This window comes from Hypanus sabinus, assembly GCF_030144855.1.
Source record: "Hypanus sabinus isolate sHypSab1 chromosome 1 unlocalized genomic scaffold, sHypSab1.hap1 SUPER_1_unloc_13, whole genome shotgun sequence".
NCBI lineage: Eukaryota > Metazoa > Chordata > Chondrichthyes > Myliobatiformes > Dasyatidae > Hypanus > Hypanus sabinus.
Genome location: NW_026778907.1, coordinates 350,395 through 371,114, shown reverse-complemented (window position 1 = coordinate 371,114; position 20,720 = coordinate 350,395). Strand labels below are relative to the sequence as shown.

The 20,720-nt window shown below is 53.2% G+C and overlaps 1 protein-coding gene across 2 annotated transcripts; it reads left to right on the top strand.

Moving 5' to 3' along the window:
* The first annotated feature begins 8,989 nt into the window (after positions 1 to 8,989).
* On the top strand, positions 8,990 to 20,157 carry LOC132385380 (CD276 antigen-like). 2 transcript variants are annotated; one of them, XM_059957416.1, is made up of 7 exons: positions 8,990 to 9,705; positions 11,606 to 11,665; positions 14,101 to 14,433; positions 15,254 to 15,550; positions 17,727 to 17,870; positions 19,257 to 19,304; positions 19,681 to 20,157. In XM_059957416.1, the coding sequence occupies exons 2-7, from the start codon at positions 11,611 to 11,613 to the stop codon at positions 19,695 to 19,697; spliced, it is 894 nt and encodes a 297-aa protein (XP_059813399.1). In that variant the 5' UTR covers positions 8,990 to 9,705; positions 11,606 to 11,610; the 3' UTR covers positions 19,698 to 20,157. The 2 variants fall into 2 exon arrangements, with proteins under 2 accessions (XP_059813399.1, XP_059813400.1); XM_059957417.1 differs by having other exon boundaries at positions 8,997 to 9,705; positions 14,217 to 14,433.
* Positions 20,158 to 20,720: the final 563 nt, after the last annotated feature.

Genomic DNA, 20,720 nt, shown 5'->3' with positions numbered 1-20,720 from the left:
ACAGTCATTACCCCTCAACCTCAGTCCCAGACCACCAGGTTCAGGAACAGTCATTACCCCTCAACCTCAGTCCCAGACCACCCCGTTCAGGAACAGTCATTACCCCTCAACCTCAGTCCCAGACCGCCCCGTTCAGGAACAGTCATTACCCCTCAACCTCAGTCCCAGACCGCCCCGTTCAGGAACAGTCATTACCCCTCAACCTCAGTCCCAGACCACCAGGTTCAGGAGCAGTCATTACCCCTCAACCTCAGTCCCACACCACCAGGTTCAGGAACAGTCATTACCCCTCAACCTCAGTCCCAGACCGCCCCGTTCAGGAACAGTCATTACCCCTCAACCTCAGTCCCACACCACCCCGTTCAGGAGCAGTCATTACCCCTCAACCTCAGTCCCACACCACCCCGTTCAGGAACAGTCATTACCCCTCAACCTCAGTCCCACACCACCCCGTTCAGGAACAGTCATTACCCCTCAACCTCAGTCCCAGACCACCAGGTTCAGGAGCAGTCATTACCCCTCAACCTCAGTCCCACACCACCAGGTTCAGGAACAGTCATTACCCCTCAACCTCAGTCCCAGACCGCCCCGTTCAGGAACAGTCATTACCCCTCAACCTCAGTCCCAGACCGCCCCGTTCAGGAACAGTCATTACCCCTCAACTATCAGGCTCTTGAACCAGCGTGGATAGCTTCACTCACCCTAACACTGAAATGATCACTGAACACAACCTACAGATGCATTTTCATAGATTCAGCATTATTTTTAAATTTTCACAACTTGTCTTTTTTTGTACATTGGTTGCTTGCCAGCTTTATATATGTACAGTTTTTCTGTTGTATTTCCCTATTTTTCTGTAAGTTTCGCAGGAGAATGAATCTCGAGTGGGTTATGTTGATGTTTGTGCACTTTGCTAATACAGTTACCTTGGCTTTGAGCGCAGGGGTAGTGGACTCAGCCCGATTCATCACTGCACATCACAAGAAGGTCCGTTCTAGTGCAGACTGTACTGATTAGGGTTCTGACACATCTCTCTCCGCCATCAGCCACGTCAGCACGAGGCAATGGCTCAGTAACCACCATCCACTCCGTGACAACCTTCTTGCAGCTCCCATCGGGCAGAAGCCTGGCATGCCACATCACGAGATTCAGGAACTGCTACTTCCCTTCAGCAGTCCAGTTCTGAAAGCGACCGGCACAACCCTCATTGCTACCTTGGCAATGGGACGCTATGAACTGCAGTGGGCTTGTCTCTCGTTGTGTCCCTATTTTTGCACTAATACCTTCTTGAAGCTGTCTCTCTCTTCATAGCCGTCTAGTCTATGTGTTGTCTGCACCTCTGTGTCTGTGAGGCTGCTGAAAGCAAGTTGGAATGGTATTGGAATGGGTTTATTATTGCAGGTTTACTGAGACCCAGTGACCAGCTTGTCCTGCACACTGTTCATGCAGATCAGATCATTACACAGAGCATTGAGATAGAACATGGTAAAACAGCAGCAGAATGCAGAATAAAGTGTAACAGCTACAGAGAAAGTGAAGAGCAGGTTAACGATAGGGTGTAAATTCATAATGCGGCAGATTATGAGGTCAATAATCCATTTTATCATGAAAGTGGGATAGAAGCTGTACTCGAGCCCACGTACTCATGCTTTCAGGCTTTTGTGTCTTGCTTTGGTTACGCTGGCTGCATTTCTGACAGCAGGAAGTGCAGACAGAGTCCGTGGTCTCTGGTGATGTGTCCACAATTCTCTGCAGTCTCTCGCGGCTACACGTAGAGCGGTTGCTGTCGAGCATCCAGATAGGATGCTTTCTACGGTGCGTTGGAGAAAATTGGCGAGGGCTGGCGAGTTTCTTTAGCCTCCTGTAGAAGTTGCGGTTTTGGTGAGCTTTTTCGGTCCTGTACCTCACAGTACTGGTCAAGAGAACTCACCGCTTTTGCACATGATGATAAACGTATCTTGAGTCAGCCCAGGATATCTGGGGCTCCAGGGCCACCCAGTAAACTACCTGAACCTATTGGCTGGAACTGGCTCTCACCATTGAGTCAGCCTGCGTGGTGTTCTTGGAGCCCGTCCAAACTCTGAAATATTACTCTATATTCAGCACTAACTCTGAAAGAAACCTACTACAAGGTACCTGTCATGGGGGAATCCCAGAGCAAGTCAAAAAAGTCCCTCCAATAGCCAACTTCACATCAAAAAATTCCTGGGCACTTGTCTCTCTCGGTAGAGAGTTTCATATTCTAGGATATTAAAAAACATCAACTCTTTTATTTACTTTGGGAAATTCCTAGACATTTAAAAATTAGGAATATTTAAATAATAAAACAGAGCAAACTACAGGCCTCTCAGCCCACAATGTTGTGCCAACTTTTTGAAGATCAATCTGATCCTTCCCTCTCAGGTAGCCCTTCAATCTTCTATCAGCATAACTGCCTAGGAGTTTCTTCAACGACCCTAATGCATCTGCCTCTATCTCTGCCCCCGCAGGCGTTCCACACACTCACCCACTCTCTGCACAAAAGAACTTATCCTGACATCCTTCAACCACCTTAAAGTTATGATCCCTTACATGACCCGTTTACCCTGGGGAGCAGCTCTGGCTGTCCACTTGACCTATGCCCCTAACCACTTTGTCCACATCTGTCACACAGTTACCTCTCAAGGAGAAAAGCCTTATCTCGCTCGACCTTTCCTCGTAAGACATGCTCTCCAATCCAGGTACATCCTGGTAGCCTCCTCTGCACCCTTCTTTCAGGAAATAGGTTCGGGCAGTTTACTGGGCAGCCCCGGATATCCTGGACCAACTCAGATTCTGATTAATTTACCTCAGTCAAGTGCATACGTGGCGGTTTACTTGGCCAGTGCAGTGAGGTACAGGGCAGAAAATATTCATTTTTATTCGGGACAGAATGGATGCCCAGTGTGACCCGCCGGTCCCAGGAATTGCTCAGAGTACCCGTGGATACCATGGGCTCCCTCTCCAGGGAGATCCGGGCACTGATGAAACCTGGGAAGAGAGGCTGGCAGCCTCCTTGGGCAGAACCCTCAAGTGCCCCACACCTGGATTTGTGATATGGTCACCCCGGACCAGCCTACCGTGACTGACTGAAGATCAGAAGAGTAGGGGTGAAGTGCAGCCAGACTTATATAAACATATAACAATTCCAGCACGGAAACTGGCCATCTCGGCCCTTCTCGTCTGTGTCGAACACTTACTCTCACCTAGTCCCACTGACCCGCACTCAGCCCATAACCTTCCATTCCTTTCCTGTCCATATACCCATCCAATTTTACTTTAAATGACAATACCGAACCTGCCTGTACCACTTCTACTGGAAGCTCATTCCATACAGCTACCACTCTGTGAATAAAGAAGTTCCCCCTCGTGCTACCCTTAAACTTTTGCCCCCTAACTCTCAAATAATGTCCTCTTGTTTGAATCTCCCCTGCTCTCAATGGAAAAAGCCTATCCACATCAACTCTGTCTATCCCCCTCATATTCTTAAATACCTCTATCGTCCCCCCTCAACCTTCTATGCTCCAAATAATAAAGACCTAACTTGTTCAACCTTTCTCTGTAATTTAGGTGCTGAAACCCAGGTAACATTCTAGTAAATCTCCTCTGTACTCTCTCTATTTTGTTGATAACTTTCCTATAATTTGGTGACCAGAACTGTACACAGTACTCCAAATTTAGCTTCACCAATGCCTTGTACAATTTTAACATTACTTCCCAACTCCTATACTCAATGCTCTGATTTATAAAGGCCAACATACCAAAAGCTTTCTTCACCACCCTATCCACATGAGATTCCACCTTCGGGGAACTATGCATCATTATTCCTAGATCACTCTGTTCTACTGCATTCCTCAATGCCGTACCATTTACCATGTATGTCCTATTTGGATTATTCCTACCACACTTATCAGCATTAAACTGCATCTGCCATCTTTCTGCCCATTCTTCTAACTGGACTAAATCTCTCTGCAAGCTTTGAAAACCTATTTCATTATCCACAACGCCACCTACCTTAGTATCATCTGCATACTTACTAATCCAATTTACCACCCCATCCTCCAGATCATTAATGTATATGACAAACAACATTGGACCCAGTACATGATCTGCATACTTACTAATCCAATTTACCACCCCCTGAGAAATTGAGGCAGCCTCCATCAGATCCTTTTGAGTAGGCTCACAACTTCTCTGTCTAATAGGTGATGCCCTATATCTTCCCCGGCTGCGCTGACAGTTGGCAGCTGGGGAGCCTGTGAATTGGATCTCCATGAAATTCATCTCCACCCCGGCCCCTGGTGCAAAGGGGGAGGAGAGCTATGGAATGGGGGCCTGCCTCTTCGCTGGACAGAAAGTTGTTACCACCACCGTATGCACATAGCAGACGATGAAAGGGTTAACAGATGACGACTGTTGGTGGCTCTGGGACTGTATTTGCTGGAGGTTAGGAGAATGAGTGAGCTTGTTGAAACCTATTAAATATTGATTGAGTGGACGTGTTGAGGATGCTCCTTGTAGTGGGGGAGACTGGAACCAGAGGACACAGCTTCAGAATAGAGAAATAAGGAGCAATTTCTTTAGCCAGGGTTTTGAAATCTGTGGAATCCATTGCCAAGACAGTCGTGGAGGGTAAGTTGTTGGGTATATTTAAAGCAGAGGTTGTCAGATTCTTGATTAGTCAGGGCATCTAACGTTATGGGGAGAAGACAGGAGAACTGGGTTGAAAATGGTAGAGCAGACTTGATGGGCCAAATGGCCCAACTCTCCTGCTACATCTTATTCATTGTAAGGTTGGTCTCTCAGATTCAGGAAAAGCACTATTGACCTGCAAAGGAGATTTATGAGGAAGTTACCAGAACTCAAGGACTGTCTGCATGTGGAATGAGCCGCCAGAGGAAGTGACTGAGGCAGTATATAAACATGTCGAGAACACACTTGGACAGGTCTAAGGACAGGAAAGAATTAGAGGGATATTCACACACACAAGTAAATTGCACTAGCTTCGATGGGAGTCTTGCTCAGCATGGTCTGGTGGGGCCAAAGGTCCATCCCAGAGGGAGCAGAGCTGGGAATTCCCCACTTGCCGGGGAGGGAGGCTGAGCTTTTGAGGAGGTGAGGTTGTTCCCTCATCCAGAGACAATGAGTCACAACAACATGAAGCTGAGGAAAGGGGAAGCGGGGGTGGGGGTGTGGGCTTCACTCTGTCCCCCCCTTCACAGACACTGCATGACCTCCTGTGTTTTCATCTGCCCCGTTGAATCTCGGATTGAACAGCATTTTATTTTTGATTCCCATTTCTCCTCCACCAGTTTCCCTGTCGGAGTTGCAATGGTTCCGGAAGCCCTTCCCAGATCCATGGGGTAGGGAAGGGTGGGTCCTCCTCTCCCTCAGCCTCCCTTATTGGATGAACTTTCTTGCCGGTGGTCCAGGACAGGCTCTAGGTGGAGTTCATCCTGGGAGCCTGAAGCTCTCAATGTTGCAGCCCCACACCACTCTGTCTCCTCTCAATCCTGTAAATCGGCTCAAACAAGACCACCCCATCCTCGCTCCCTCAAAGACAAGGCACTGAGTTCAGGCACACGCTCTTGTCTACAGAGGTGCTGGGGTCAGAGGGTTAGAAGATTCAGTTTCCTAGATGTGGACATCAACAGCAGCCTGTTCTGGCACATACTCTTGTCTACAGAGGTGCTGGGGTCGGAGGGTTAGAAGATTCAGTTTCCTAGATGTGGACATCAACAGCAGCCTGTTCTGGTCTGACCGCGTAAACGCCTCAGGCAGGAGAGATCAACATCTCTATTTCCTCGGGAGGCCAAAGAAATCCAGAATGTCTCCTTTTTATCAGGAAGCATCCTATCCAAACGGATTACGTCTTGGTACCGTAACTGCTCTATCCGTGACCGCAAGAAACTGCAGAGAGTTGTGGACACAGCTTAGCCCATCCCAGAAACCAGACTCCCCTCCATCTACATGGATGCTGCCCGACCTGCTGAGTTCCTCCAGCTTGTTGTAGGTGTTCCTCCAGCACAGTCTCCGTCCTGCTGCTTCAGTAAAGCAGCCAACGTAATCAAAGACCCTGTCCACTCCAGACATTCCCTTTTACCTCACCTACCCGGGGAAAACGCGAAAGCCTGACCACATGTCCCCCCCGGGACAGGGACAGTTTCCATCCTGCTTGGCCAGTCCCCTCGTGCGGTAAGATGGACTCTTGATTTCATAGTCCATCTCATCCTGGCCCTTGTACCTTATTGTCCCTGAACTGCACCTTCTCTGCAACTGTTGCACTTCATTGTGCATTTTGTGGTTACTCTTCCCTCGATGTGATGAAATGGGTGGTATGCCACCCACCTGCATTCTCACCGCCTCGGATGGAGATCAGAGAGCTGTAGACTTGGCCAGCTGCACGACAAGCACAACCCTCCTCACCATCGGAACACCTTTCAGACGCAGTGCTTCAAGGAGACAACGTCCCCCATGCCCGCTTCTCATTTCTACTATCAGGGAGGAGGTTTGAAGACCCACACTCAGTGACTTAGAAACCATTCCTTCTCCTCCACTATCAGGTTTCCAAACAGTTCATAAACCCATGAACAGTTTTTGTAACTTCGAGTTGCAGCAGATCAAACAGCACCGTTGGCTCTGTGCTTTGTCTTCTGATGTCGGCAATGATGGTCCCATGACCGTGACTGATCTGGGCAAGTTTTTCTACTGAGCTGGTTTGCCATTGCTTTCTGAACAGTGTCTTTACAGTGACTTCAGCCAGTATGTGTACTCTTCAAAGTTTTTCTGCCTGGCGTCAGTGTCACTTAACCAGCACCAGCTGCTCATACAGCCATCCATCTCCTGCTGCTATGACTTCACAGGACCCTGATCGGGGGTACCCCTTGCCCTAGGGTGACTCACAGACTAGTGGAGGGACGAGCACCTTGCTCCTCGTCTGGTAGAGACAATCTCGGCCCCTTCACCCACCGTGCCACATTAGTCTGATAATTTGTCTACCTACACTGCCCTCCGTAACTGGAACACTTTCCCCTTGATGTACTGATGAGATGAAGTGATCTATATACATGGTAAGTAAATCAAAAGTTTTCCACTGTATATGTGACAACAAAAAAACAAACAACTGATTATTGACTACAGGAGGAGCAAAATGGAGGCCCATGAGCCAGTTCTTATTCGAGGATTGGAGGTGGAGCGGGTCAGTAACTCTAAATCCCTCATTTCAGAGGCCCTCTCTGGGTCCAGCACTTCAGTGTTATTCCAGACAGACTTTCTGAGAAGCTTGCCAAGGGTTGGCCTATCAAGCAGTGGAGAGTGTATTAACTGGCTACATCACAGCCTGGTACGAATGCTCCCACACGGTAGACTTATTCAGAAAGTCAGAAGGCATGGGATCCAGGCGGATTCAGAATTGGCTTGCCTGCAGAAAGCAGAGGGTCGTGGTGGACGGAGTACATTCGGATTGGAGGGTTGGGACTAGTGGTGTCCCACATGGATCGGTTACCATATAACAATTACTGCAACAGGCCATCTCGGCCCTTCTAGACCGTGCCGAACGCTTACTCACACAATGTTCTGGGACCCCTACATTTCATGATATTTATTAACGACCTGGACGTGGGGGTAGAAGGGTGGGTTGGCAAGTTTGCAGACGACACAAAGGTTGGTGGTGTTGTAGATAGTGTAGAGGATTGTCGAAGATTGCAGAGAGACATTGATAGGATGCAGAAGTGGGCTGAGAAGTGGCAGATGGAGTTCAACCCGGAGAAGTGTGAGGTGGTATACTTTGGCAGAGTACAAAGTAAATGGCAGGATATGTGGGAGTGTGGAGGAGCAGAGGGATCTGGGGGTACATATCCACAGATCCCTGAAAGTTGCCTCACAGGTAGATAGGGTAGTTTAGAAAGCTTATGGGGTGTTAGCTTTCTTAAGTCGAGGGATAGAATTTAAGAGATGCGATGTAATGATGCAGCTCTATAAAACTGGTTAGGCCACACTTGGAGTACTGAGTCCAGTTCTGGTTGCCTCCCTATAGGAAGGATGTGGAAGCATTGGAAAGGATACAGAGGAGATTTACCAGGATGCTGCCCGGTTTATAGAGTATGGATTATGATCAGAGATTAAGGGAGCTAGGGCTTTACTCTTTGGAGAGAAGGAGGATGAGAGGAGACATGATAGAGGTGTACAAGATATTAAGAGGAATAGACAGAGTGGACAGCCAGTGCCTCTTCTCCAGGGCACCACTGCTCAGGACAAGAGGACATGGCTTTAAGGTAAGGGGAGGGAAATTCAAGGGGGATATTAGAGGAAGGTTTTTCACTCAGAGAGTGGTTGGTGTGTGGAATACACTGCCTGAGTCAGTGGTGGAGGCAGATACACTAGTGAAGTTTAAGAGACTACTAGACAGGTATATGGAGGAATTTAAGGTGGGGGTTTATATAGGAGGCAGGGTTTGAGGGTCAGCACAACATTGTGGGCTGAAGGGCCTGTACTGTGCTGTACTATTCTATGTTCTAAGTTAATACCCTTGAACAGAAAATCCTACAAAAAGTAATGGATACGGCCGAGCCCACCCACCACTGGGCGCATCTCCGTGGAGTGTTATCACAGGAAAGCAGCACCCACCGTGTGGACGGTGCTCTCTTCTCACTGCTGCCATCAGGAGCCTCCGGACCCACAGCACCAAGTTATTACCCCCTAAGGGATAATTTCAGTCATCCCCAACTCTGATCTGATTCCACAAACTAGGGACTCACTTTCAAGGAGTTGACAACTCATATTCTCAATATTATTTATTATAATATTATTATTACTTTTTTAAATCCATTTTTGGTATTTCCATAATCTTTTGCACATTGGTGGTTTGCCGGCATTGGTGTGCAGGTCTTTTTGTGATTCTATTGTATTCACTGTGAAAGCTCGCAAGAAAATTCATCTCAGGGTTGTATTTGGTGACATAGACGTACTTCGATAATAAGTTTACTTGGGACATTTGAATTTACCAATTTAGTCAATATCCACCTCTCCGTTCACCCCTAATTCTCTCCTGGGTCTCAGACTCCGTCGGCCGAATTAAAGGCCTGTGGTCCTGTGACTGAAGGAGAATGGAATGGCAGAACTTGAATTTCCACTTCCCCCTTTCTCACAGCTCCCTACCACAATTAAAGAATTGGCTTCAGGAACAAACGAGTGCTTTTCTGTAGTGGGGGTAGAAACACGGGGGGGGGCAATGGGAAGGAGCCTGATTAAGGGCGGGGCCACAACTTGGGGAGGGGAGCAGACTGACAGGGGTAGGAGACAGAGAGAAAGGGAGAAAGTGGTTGGGAGGGAGAGCGAGAAAGCAGGAGGGAGAGAGAGAGGCAAACAGAAAGTCAGGAGAGAGAAATGAGGGGAAGAGGCAAAGACAGGAGGGCAAGAGAGTAAGGTGAGAAAGAACGAGTGAGGGGGAGGAGAGGAGAGGAGGGGAGAGAGGGAGGGAGATGATGGGGTCAGAGAGGACAGCCACCCACCCCGGGGACGTCACCCTCCAGAGGAACCGCGGGGCTCCGGCGGCGGCAACGCCCATTTGGGGCGGTATAAAGCCGAGCTGAAACGTGACACCAGGTTGGGACTCGGGTCAGTAGGCGTGAAGTGAGACTCGGCCGCAGTCTGGAGAGTGTCTTCCGCCGGCTCTGGGTTGTTTATTCGGTGAGATTGCTCTGTGCGCCTCATCTCCTTGTCCAGCTCTCGTTCATTCCCCATTTCCTCAGCGCGAATCCCCGAGTAACTTGGTTCCAGTTCCCTCTCTGGGAGATGCGCTCCCTCCCACTTGCCACCCTTTCCGCGGCGCTCCCTCCACGCCGCCTCTCTCTCCCTCCTCGCCGCCTCTCTCCCTCCACGCCGCCTCTCCCTCCTCGCCGCCTCTCTCTCCCTCCTCGCCGCCTCTCTCTCCCTCCTCGCCGCCTCTCTCTCCCTCCACGCCGCCTCTCCCTCCACGCCGCCTCTCCCTCCACGCCGCCTCTCCCTCCACGCCGCCTCTCTCTCCCTCCTCGCCGCCTCTCTCCCTCCACGCCGCCTCTCCCTCCTCGCCGCCTCTCTCTCCCTCCTCGCCGCCTCTCTCTCCCTCCTCGCCGCCTCTCTCTCCCTCCTCGCCGCCTCTCTCTCCCTCCACGCCGCCTCTCTCTCCCTCCACGCCGCCTCTCCCTCCTCGCCGCCTCTCGCTCCCTCCTCGCCGCCTCTCCCTCCCGCGACGCGGCGCTCCCTCCTCGCCGCCTCTCCCTTTCCACGGCGCTCCCTCTTCGTTGTCTCTCTCCTTCCACAGCGCTCCCTCATCGTCGCCTCTCCTTCCACGGCGCTCCCTCCTTGTTGTCTCTCTCCTTCCACAGCGCTCCCTCATCGTCGCCTCTCCTTCCGCGGCGCTCCCTCCTCGCCGCCTCTCCCGCGTTGTGGGATTCTGTGCCCGAGTGTGGAGGGGGGAGCGAGCGGGAATCACACCGGGATCTGGGGCCGTGGTGCCGCTGCCATCTGCAGGGCGCCCGGTGCGGCTCCCCTCGTCCACTGCCGGCTACAGCACAGTCGTCAGTCAGGATAAACCTGATTCTGATTCACGCGTTCTCATCGCTCCCTCTCCCCTCCTTTCCCCTCTCCCTCTCCCCTCCTTCCCCCTCTCCCTCTCCCTCTCCCCCTCCTTCCCCCTCTCCCTCTCCCCTCCTTCCCCCTCTCCCTCTCCCCCTCCTTCCCCCTCTCCCTCTCCCCCTCCTTCCCCCTCTCCCTCTCCCCTCCTTTCCCCTCTCCCTCTCCCCTCCTTTCCCCTCTCCCTCTCCCCTCCTTTCCCCTCTCCCTCTCCCCTCCTTCCCCCTCTCCCTCTCCCCCTCCTTCTCCCCTCTCCCTCTCCCCCTCCTTTCCCCTCTCCCTCTCCCCTTCATCTCCCCCTCCTTTCCCCTCTCCCTCCCCTCTTCATCTCCCCCTCCTTTCCCCTCTCCCTCCCCACTTCATCTCCCCTTTCCCCTCTCCCTCCCTCCTTTCCCTTCCCCTCTTCATTTCCCCCTTCCCCTCTTCCTCTCCTCCCTCTTTTCCCCCCTCTCTCCCCACGATCTCCGCCTTTCATCCCCTCTTCCCTCAAAAATCTCCCCTTCTTGCGGCACAGGTAGGAACCATGGACAGCAGTGCAGTAGGGCAAAGCAGGGGTGCTTCATGGTGACTGGGCTGTAAGGGGACAAGACAAGGTTGTATAAGGAACACATAATAACTGATCTTTGAGTCGAAGGCTGGGTGGAGACCTGCCCTCTCCCTTTTCACCTCCTTGATCATGTGTGTAGAGGCCAGCATTTACCTCCCCACCCTCCCTAGAGAAGGTGAGACCGCCACGGTCTGTGTGGGCAGGGGGCTGTAAGGGAGGGGATTCAGACACCTTCGACAGAGAGGGAAAGGCCGGCAGATTTCTCTACGCCCCCGTATTTGTGGGCGGACAGAAGTGAGGGATTTGGGATAAGGCGGGTGGAGTAGCTGGTGACGGGTGCACTGGGTGCTGTGGTTAAGGGGGTGGGAGTATGCCCATTAACCAGCTTCTAAACTGTCTCTGTCTCTCTCTCTCCCCTCTCCCTCCCAGTTGCTATGAAGACCTCGCTGTTCCTGACAGCCCTCTCCATCCAACTCTGCATTCACTTGGGTGAGTAACATCCCTTCACATTCACACCCCCCACCCCCAGCAACTCCCTGCACAGTCTGATCCCACAACAGGTCAGCCCTCTCCTCCTCCTAAACCATCCCTCTCACCCCGTTTATCCCCACCCCCATCCTGGACTGGTGATTGAGCACAGCCCAATTAGGCCATTCAGTCATGGCAGATTCATTATCCCTCTCAACCCCAGTCTTCCCTCTCCCTGTAACATTTGACTAATCTAACCCCTGCTTTAAATATTGCCGGTGACTTGGCCTCCACAGCCGTCTGCGGCAATGAATTCCACAGATTCATCACCGTCTGGCTAAAGAAGCTCCTCATTTCTGTTCTAAGGTGTTGTCCTCAGGTCCCAGATTCTGCCCCTGCTGAAAACATGGACCGTAACCTAGCCTCCCAACATCTGATGAGTTTCAGTGTGGTCACCGGAGCTGCCCTGTAATGTCGTGTTGTGTGAGCACAACGCGATACGGTCCCGGCGACCCAGGTCACTTCCTGCTGCTGTCTGCAGGGACTGTTCCCTCCCACAGTCCAAAGATTCATTGGCTGGTAGGTTAATTGGCCATTGCCCAGTGAGTAGGATTAAATCGGGGGATTGCTGGGAGAGTGGAAGACTCTCTTCTGCACTACATCTCAATAAATAATTAAACAAGTAGACCTCCCCTCATTCTTCTAAACTCCAGTTCAACCCTTCGCACAGTCTGTAAGGAGTTTGTGCGTGTGCCAGCACTGTAAAGCAATTGCGCTAACCGCTACGCTACCACGCCAACACAGACTGTTTGCCTGCAGCACACGGGCAGTGGGGGGCCCCCAGTCTGGAACGCCAACCTCTGCCCCCTCCCAACATGGCAATTTGAGCCGAGCTTCCAGACTGGCCAACCACGTGTCAAAGGCCTTGCTGACAGCATACCGGGCCAACAAGCTGGGGCAGTCCGACCAATATAGTGGAGGAACTCGGTATATCAAACAGCATAGATGGAGGGGAATAAACAGTCAAAGCTTAAACATTTCATCAGGACTGGAAAGGACGAAGCTGAAACCAGAACATTGGGACGGACGGAGGGAAGAGTACATACGAGTACCTGAGGCAATGCTCCTCCAACCCTCAGCGTAGACAATATTCTTCTGTTCTGTGCGGGTACCCTCCAACTTTCCTCCACTCCGTCTGGGCAAGGGGTCCCAACCTTTTTTATGCCATGGACCAACACCATTAAGCAAGGGGTCCGTGGACCCAGACTGGGAACCCCTGCCTTCCATTAAGCAAGGGGTCCGTGGACCCAGACTGGGAACCCCTGCCTTCCATTAAGCAAGGGGTCCGTGGACCCAGACTGGGAACCCCTGCCTTCCATTAAGCAAGGGGTCCGTGGACCCAGACTGGGAACCCCTGCCTTCCATTAAGCAAGGGGTCCGTGGACCCAGACTGGGAACCCCTGCCTTCCATTAAGCAAGGGGTCCGTGGACCCAGACTGGGAACCCCTGCCTTCCATTAAGCAAGGGGTCCGTGGACCCAGACTGGGAACCCCTGCCTTCCATTAAGCAAGGGGTCCGTGGACCCAGACTGGGAACCCCTGCCTTCCATTAAGCAAGGGGTCCGTGGACCCAGACTGGGAACCCCTGCCTTCCATTAAGCAAGGGGTCCGTGGACCCAGACTGGGAACCCCTGCCTTCCATTAAGCAAGGGGTCCGTGGACCCAGACTGGGAACCCCTGCCTTCCATTAAGCAAGGGGTCCGTGGACCCAGACTGGGAACCCCTGCCTTCCATTAAGCAAGGGGTCCGTGGACCCAGACTGGGAACCCCTGCCTTCCATTAAGCAAGGGGTCCGTGGACCCAGACTGGGAACCCCTGCCTTCCATTAAGCAAGGGGTCCGTGGACCCAGACTGGGAACCCCTGCCTTCCATTAAGCAAGGGGTCCGTGGACCCAGACTGGGAACCCCTGCCTTCCATTAAGCAAGGGGTCCGTGGACCCAGACTGGGAACCCCTGCCTTCCATTAAGCAAGGGGTCCGTGGACCCAGACTGGGAACCCCTGCCTTCCATTAAGCAAGGGGTCCGTGGACCCAGACTGGGAACCCCTGCCTTCCATTAAGCAAGGGGTCCGTGGACCCAGACTGGGAACCCCTACCATGAGGTCCTGCCCTCATTCTTCTAAACTCTGGTTAGTACAGACCCAGAGCCAACAGATGTTCCAATGAGGCCATTCAGCCCACCATTCCATCAAAGTTGATTTATCTGTCCATCTCAAGTGGAATGGGGTCTAGGATTTCATTTTTATACCCAACACATGCAGAAATTCTTGTGTTTGTGTGCAACCTAAGCCTGGTTCCACCAGAAGCAGAGAGAGGAACTAGGTGACGCAGTCCCATGGGATGGGATCTTTCTGTGCCCCATGTGACATTACACTCTCTTTCCCCACTCCTCACCCAGCTGAAGTTTCTGGAATGAGGGAGGTCCTGACCAGGTACCAGGGAGAAAACGCCACCCTTCCGTGTAGGTATGAGGAGGAAAGTTTCTCGCTGCAGAATCACTATTTCTCCTGGCAGCGGCAGATGACGATGATCTACTCGTTTGAGGACCAAGTAGCTGAACAGTACGGACACCAGGTCAACTCTGTTGGCGGTGTGGAGAGAGGGAACCTATCTATCCAAATCAACAACGTCACGCCGTACGATGAGGGCCTCTACACTTGCTACATCTTCAAAAAACAACAGCTGGAGAGGTCAAAAATCGGCGAGTGTGAAGTCTTTCTGTTGGTTAAAGGTGAGTGAGGACTGTCCCAATTCCCTTCCCAATCGCAGAAGGGATCGTTGAGATTAGGGGGGTTGTAGAGGTGTGGGGGAGGAGGTTTCAGACAGAGAGAGGTGTAGGGGAGGGAGGAGGAGGAGGGACAGGGAGGTGTGTAGGGGCCAAAGGGGGTCACAGAGACAGGGAGGGGTGTGGGGGCCGAAGGGGGTCACAGAGGTGGGAAGGGTTGTAGAGACTGGAGGGGGTCACAGAGACGGGGAGGGGTGTGGGGACGAAGGGGTCACAGAGACGGGGAGGGTTGTAGAGGCTGGAGGGGTCACAGAGGTGGGGAGGGGTGTAGAGACTGGAGGGGATCACAGAGATGGGGAGGGGTGTGGGGACGAGGGGGTCACAGAGATGGGGAGGGGTGTGGGGACGAGGGGGTCACAGAGACGGGGAGGGGTGTGGGGACGAGGGGGTCAGAGATGGGAAGGGGTGTGGGGTCACAGAGACGGGGAGGGGTGTGGGGACGAGGGGGTCAGAGATGGGAAGGGGTGTGGGGTCACAGAGACGGGGAGGGGTGTGGGGGCCGAAGGGGGTCACAGAGACGGGGAGGGTTGTAGATGCTGGAAAGGTCACAGAGATGGGGAGGGGTGTAGAGACTGGAGGGGGTCACAGAGACGGGGAGGGGTGTGGGGGCTGGGGGGGTCACAGAGATGGGGAGGGGTGTGGGGGCTGGGGGGGTCACAGAGATGGGGAGGGGTGTGGGGGCTGGTAGATGACCCCACTAACATTGAACCTACCTGCCCCCCCGCTACTTCAGAACACTGACCATCGTTGTTCCGTCCATTAACAGCCAATTTCAGCACGCCCACCATCGTGGGCCCAAATCCGGAACGGGTACAACCTGGGGACGTGGTGAACCTGACCTGCCACTCGTCCGGTGGATATCCCAAGCCCACAGTGAATTGGACAGACGGGGAGAACCGACCGTTACTCGGTACGAGGCAGGACGACTTCAGCCAAGATGGCGTCTTGAGGCTGTGGAACATCAGCAGTATGATCCAGGTGAAAGTGTCCGCCAAATCCAGCTTTGCCTGTACTGTCGTCAACACACGGACAAACAGGAGCACCACCTCCCCTGCCTGGTCTGGTAAGGTCACATTCTCGTCTTGATGGTGGGGGGCGGGCGGGGCGGTGGCGTTAGTGCAGAGGGTGCATTGAGAAGCAAGTGTGATGGGAGGCAGTGGTGAGGAGGCAGTGATGTGGTAGGGGGTGTGCTGAGGTGAAAGCACTGTGGGAGGGAGGGTTGTGGTGAGGAGGGAGGGTTGGGGTGGGGGTGGTGAGGAGGGAGTGATGTGGTAGGGGGTGTGCTGAGGTGAAAGCACTGGGAGGGAGGCGGTGAGGAGGGAGCGTTGTGAGGAGGGAGTGTTGTGGGAGGGGTCAATGAGGAGGGAGCAATGTGGGAGGGTCTGCTGAGGTGAAAGCACTGGGAGGGAGGCGGTGAGGAGGGAGCGTTGTGGTGAGGAGGGAGTGGTGTGGGAGGGGTCAATGAGGAGGGAGTGATGTGGGGGGGTGTGCTGAGGAGGGAGTGATGTGGTAGGGGCGATGAGGAGGGAGTGATGTGGGAGGGTGTGCTGAGGAGGGAGTGGTGTGGTAGGGGCGATGAGGAGGGAGTGATGTGGGAGGGTGTGCTGAGGAGGGAGTGGTGTGGTAGGGGTCAATGAGGAGGGAGTGATGTGGGAGGGTGTGCTGAGGAGGGAGTGGTGTGGTAGGGGCGATGAGGAGGGAGTGATGTGGGAGGGTGTGCTGAGGAGGGAGTGGTGTGGTAGGGGTCAATGAGGAGGGAGTGATGTGGGAGGGTGTGCTGAGGAGGGAGTGGTGTGGTAGGGGTCAATGAGGAGGGAGTGATGCGGGAGGGTGTGCTGAGGAGGGAGTGGTGTGGTAGGGGTCAATGAGGAGGGAGTGATGTGGTAGGGGCGATGAGGAGGGAGTGATGTGGGAGGGTGTGCTGAGGAGGGAGTGGTGTGGTAGGGGTCAATGAGGAGGGAGTGATGTGGGAGGGTGTGCTGAGGAGGGAGTGGTGTGGGAGGGAGTGATGTGGGAGGGTGTGCTGAGGAGGGAGTGGTGTGGGAGGGGTCAATGAGGAGGGAGTGATGTGGGAGGGTGTGCTGAGGAGGGAGTGGTGTGGGAGGGGTCAATGAGGAGGGAGTGATGCGGGAGGGTGTGCTGAGGAGGGAGTGATGCGGGAGGGTGTGCTGAGGAGGGAGTGGTGTGGTAGGGGTCAATGAGGAGGGAGTGATGCGGGAGGGTGTGCTGAGGAGGGAGTGGTGTGGTAGGGGTCAATGAGGAGGGAGTGATGTGGTAGGGGCGATGAGGAGGGAGTGATGTGGGAGGGTGTGCTGAGGAGGGAGTGGTGTGGTAGGGGTCAATGAGGAGGGAGTGATGTGGGAGGGTGTGCTGAGGAGGGAGTGGTGTGGGAGGGGTCAATGAGGAGGGAGTGATGTGGGAGGGTGTGCTGAGGAGGGAGTGGTGTGGGAGGGGTCAATGAGGAGGGAGTGATGTGGGAGGGTGTGCTGAGGAGGGAGTGGTGTGGGAGGGGTCAATGAGGAGGGAGTGATGCGGGAGGGTGTGCTGAGGAGGGAGTGATGCGGGAGGGTGTGTTGAGGAGGGAGTGGTGTGGTAGGGGTCAATGAGGAGGGAGTGATGCGGGAGGGTGTGCTGAGGGAGTGATGCGGGAGGGTGTGCTGAGGAGGGAGTGATGCGGGAGGGTGTGCTGAGGAGGGAGTGATGCGGGAGGGTGTGCTGAGGAGGGAGTGATGTGGGAGGGGGCGATGAGGAGGGAGTGATGTGGGAGGGGGCGATGAGGAGGGAGTGATGTGGGAGGGTGTGCTGAGGAGGGAGTGGTGTGGGAGGGGTCAATGAGGAGGGAGTGATGTGGGAGGGTGTGCTGAGGAGGGAGTGATGTGGGAGGGGGCGATGAGGAGGGAGTGATGTGGGAGGGGGCGATGAGGAGGGAGTGATGTGGGAGGGGGCGATGAGGAGGGAGTGATGCGGGAGGGTGTGCTGAGGAGGGAACACCGTGAGAGGGGGCGATGAGGAGGGAGCACCTTGGGATGGTCAATGAGAAGGCAGTGGCACACTGTGGGAGGGAGTGGCGTCGAGGAGGGAGCTCTGCAGGAGGGGTGATGAGGAGGAAGGGAGAGGCATGAGGGGATGTTGGGAGTGGGAGAAGATAGAGGGGCAAGGACTGGGGTTGAGGAGGAGGGTTGGGCTGATATCTCCCTGGCAAGCGTTGAGCATTCACGGATATCCATGGTGTTTTCCAGTCAATACCCCTGCCCCCACTGCTACCCCTTCCCCCCTTGTTCCCACTGTTCCCCACGTGGCGATCATCGTACCATGTGTCGTGCTCTGCCTTATCGCCTTGGTCGGGCTCTTCCTCTGGTTGAAGCTCCACTGTCGCTACACAGGTAGGTGTCTTCGAGGGGCAGTTGTGAGTCCAATCCCGTGCTGTCCTCCTTCCGACCACCCATTTCCCATCAACACCAAGTAGCTCCCTGCCAGCATTTGCCGTTGTGTGGGAGATGATTCCCTACTCCTCCCACTCTCCCACTTCCTCCTCTTTCGTTTCTGGAATAATCCCTCCCTCTTGGTTCCTATTTTAATCCCCAAACCAGGAGTATTCTGCCTCCTCAGGTTTAGATTGTCTATTCAAAGTTCAAAGTAAATTAATTATCAAGATACATATATATCAGCATATAAAAATCATATTCATTTTCTTGTGGACATATTTAATAAATCCATAATAGAATAATGACATTAAGAGAGTGAATGAAAGATATTTTCTTGTAGTTCAATAATTAATTCTCCATTTGTAGCAGTTTATTGTGCTTCCTAGAGGCCACAATATGCATATGCAAGTTCAGTGTATTTCCCCTAGTGCTCATCAAGTTTTCCCTAGTGATTCTGGAGGTTTCTCTTGGTCCAGCAATATTTGAATGGGGGTACCTCATTGGTTAACTCTTTTCTACAGATTTGAATGGAATTTCCTTATCTTAGCTTTTTGTCTTTCCCTTCACTCGGTAGGCCTCTGGCACCGGTAATTTCAATTTCCCTTTGTTCTAATAAAGTAATCTTGAAGTTTTGTGCTTCTTTCCTGACTTCTGAAAGAACCTTGAATTTTAACAACAGAATCCGATGGTGCCTTATCACTCACCGTGTCGATCCCGTCCTTGTCTGCATTAACTTTCACCTGCCGTTTCTCCAGCTGGGATAGTCTTCATCCACCACTGCTCATGGACAGGGGAAGGAGATGACAGGGCGAGTGGAGGGATGGGGGATGTTATTGGAGAAGGAATTCCAGGCTCCATTGTAAAGTTGGGAAGTGATTCGAAATAGAGAAGGGAAGATTGGGAATCCTCTCCACCAACAGCACACCATGCTGGAGCAGGAGTTAAAGTCTGTCCCGAGCTCATCAGGCCAGTGCTTATGCCAGTTTCCATGGCGTGAAGCGACTGATAGGACCCCAGTCTATCGCGACGTTGACCCCCAGTATTTTGCCGGTACTCAGTTTCAGCTGGGTGGACTGGAGCAATGTGTGGTTAAATGCCTCGCTCAAGGACCTCGCCTCGACCGGGGCTCGAACTCACAACCATCAGATCGCTTGTCCAACAACTTGGCCACATGCCACACATGCTGGAGCAGGAGTTAGGGTGAAATTTGGGGTCTGGTTTGGGCCTGGGAGGGTTGTTTTGGGGACGAAGGGATGTGCAGGTGGAGGAAAGGGGGGATTAAATGGCCTCTCCTGAACTGTGGAATGTAATCACAGCTTCTCTGTCTCTGTTTTGTGACTGCAGGTGTCCCCAGCAAAGAGGTGGAGGTACCTCCAGCGACTAATCAGATAGGTGAGACTCAGCCACTCCTCTTCCCCCACCACCCTCACTCACTTCTTTTCTCTGCTTCCATTTCCTTTCAGTTACACCCCTTTCTCTTTATCCCGTCTCTCTCTCTCTCTCTCTCCACTTCACTACCTGTGACCCCTACACCACTCGTGACCACCCTCCGGTCCCTAACCTCTCCCTAATGTTCCTCTTCTTCCAATCCCGACCTCTTTCCTGATGGAGGGTTTTGGCCCAAAACTTGGTCTGCTCGTTCATTTTCATCGATGCTGCCTGACCTGCAGTGTTCCTCTAGCACTCCGTGTGTGTGAGTGTGTGGCACAAGATCTGGAGCATCTGCAGAATCCCCTGTGTTCATAGCGTGTATTTGTGTCTCTGGCAGAGATGACTGAGGTTTGAGGCACACACCAGGAGTGAGTACTGGATTCCTCCCGTCAGAACTACCAGTGAGAGCAGAGAGAAAGAATGTTCCTGGAATAACTTGCTGGAGATGGTGATGAACCAGAACAGGTGCCAAGTTTGGCAGTCTCCAGGTGCCCGGACGGACAGGTACTGGCAGAGAGACCAGTTTCAAAACCTACCCAGGGACAGTCCGACAGGAGGAAGTTTGGACATGGAGCTGTCGATCCCATCCCATAAAAACTCACAACTACAGAAGCACCAGAAAACTCATCCTTGAGATTTTCGAAGATGGGCTGAACCTGGGGACACTTTGCAAGACTGCCCCAGGACAATGGACTGGCGGACTGCTGTCGGCAGAGCCTCTGCCCCAGGACAATGGACTCTGGCGGACTGCTGTCGGCAGAGCCTCTGCCCCAGGACAATGGACTGGCGGACTGCTGTCGGCAGAACCTCTGCCCCAGGACAGTGGACTGGCGGACTGCTGTCGGCAGAGCCTCTGCCCCAGGACAGTGGACTGGCGGACTGCTGTCGGCAGAGCCTCTGCCCCAGTACGGGTGACAAAGCCGACCAGTTTCAAGGAGGCCCAATATTCTCAGGAAACCAGAGCAAGTCTCAACTTGACAAAAAAAGAATTGGGTGTATGGGAAGATCCCAATGAGGGGGTCTGGAATAAACTGGGGTGTCAGTAGCAGTTAGATGTTGGCATGTGTTTTGGCACAGAGCTGGGGAGAGGGATGTGGCTGGGCTCCTGGAGCCCCATCCTCACCACCCTTGCCGTAGTATGTACTGCAGAAGTTCCCTTTCAGAAGGGAGGGAGGTCCTCGCTTCCAAAGCCTCGAGCAGCAATCTCCGATGGGAGGTGCATTTTCAGCACCAGCGTGTGGGAGTTTTTCTAGGAGCAGTTGTGATGCAGGTGAAGTGTCCCCGGAGCTGATGAGATTGTTTCACAGAGCACTAACACAGGAATGGAGAACAGGCAGCGACATCTACGGAGAAACTCGGGGCATTGTGGCGGTTAGC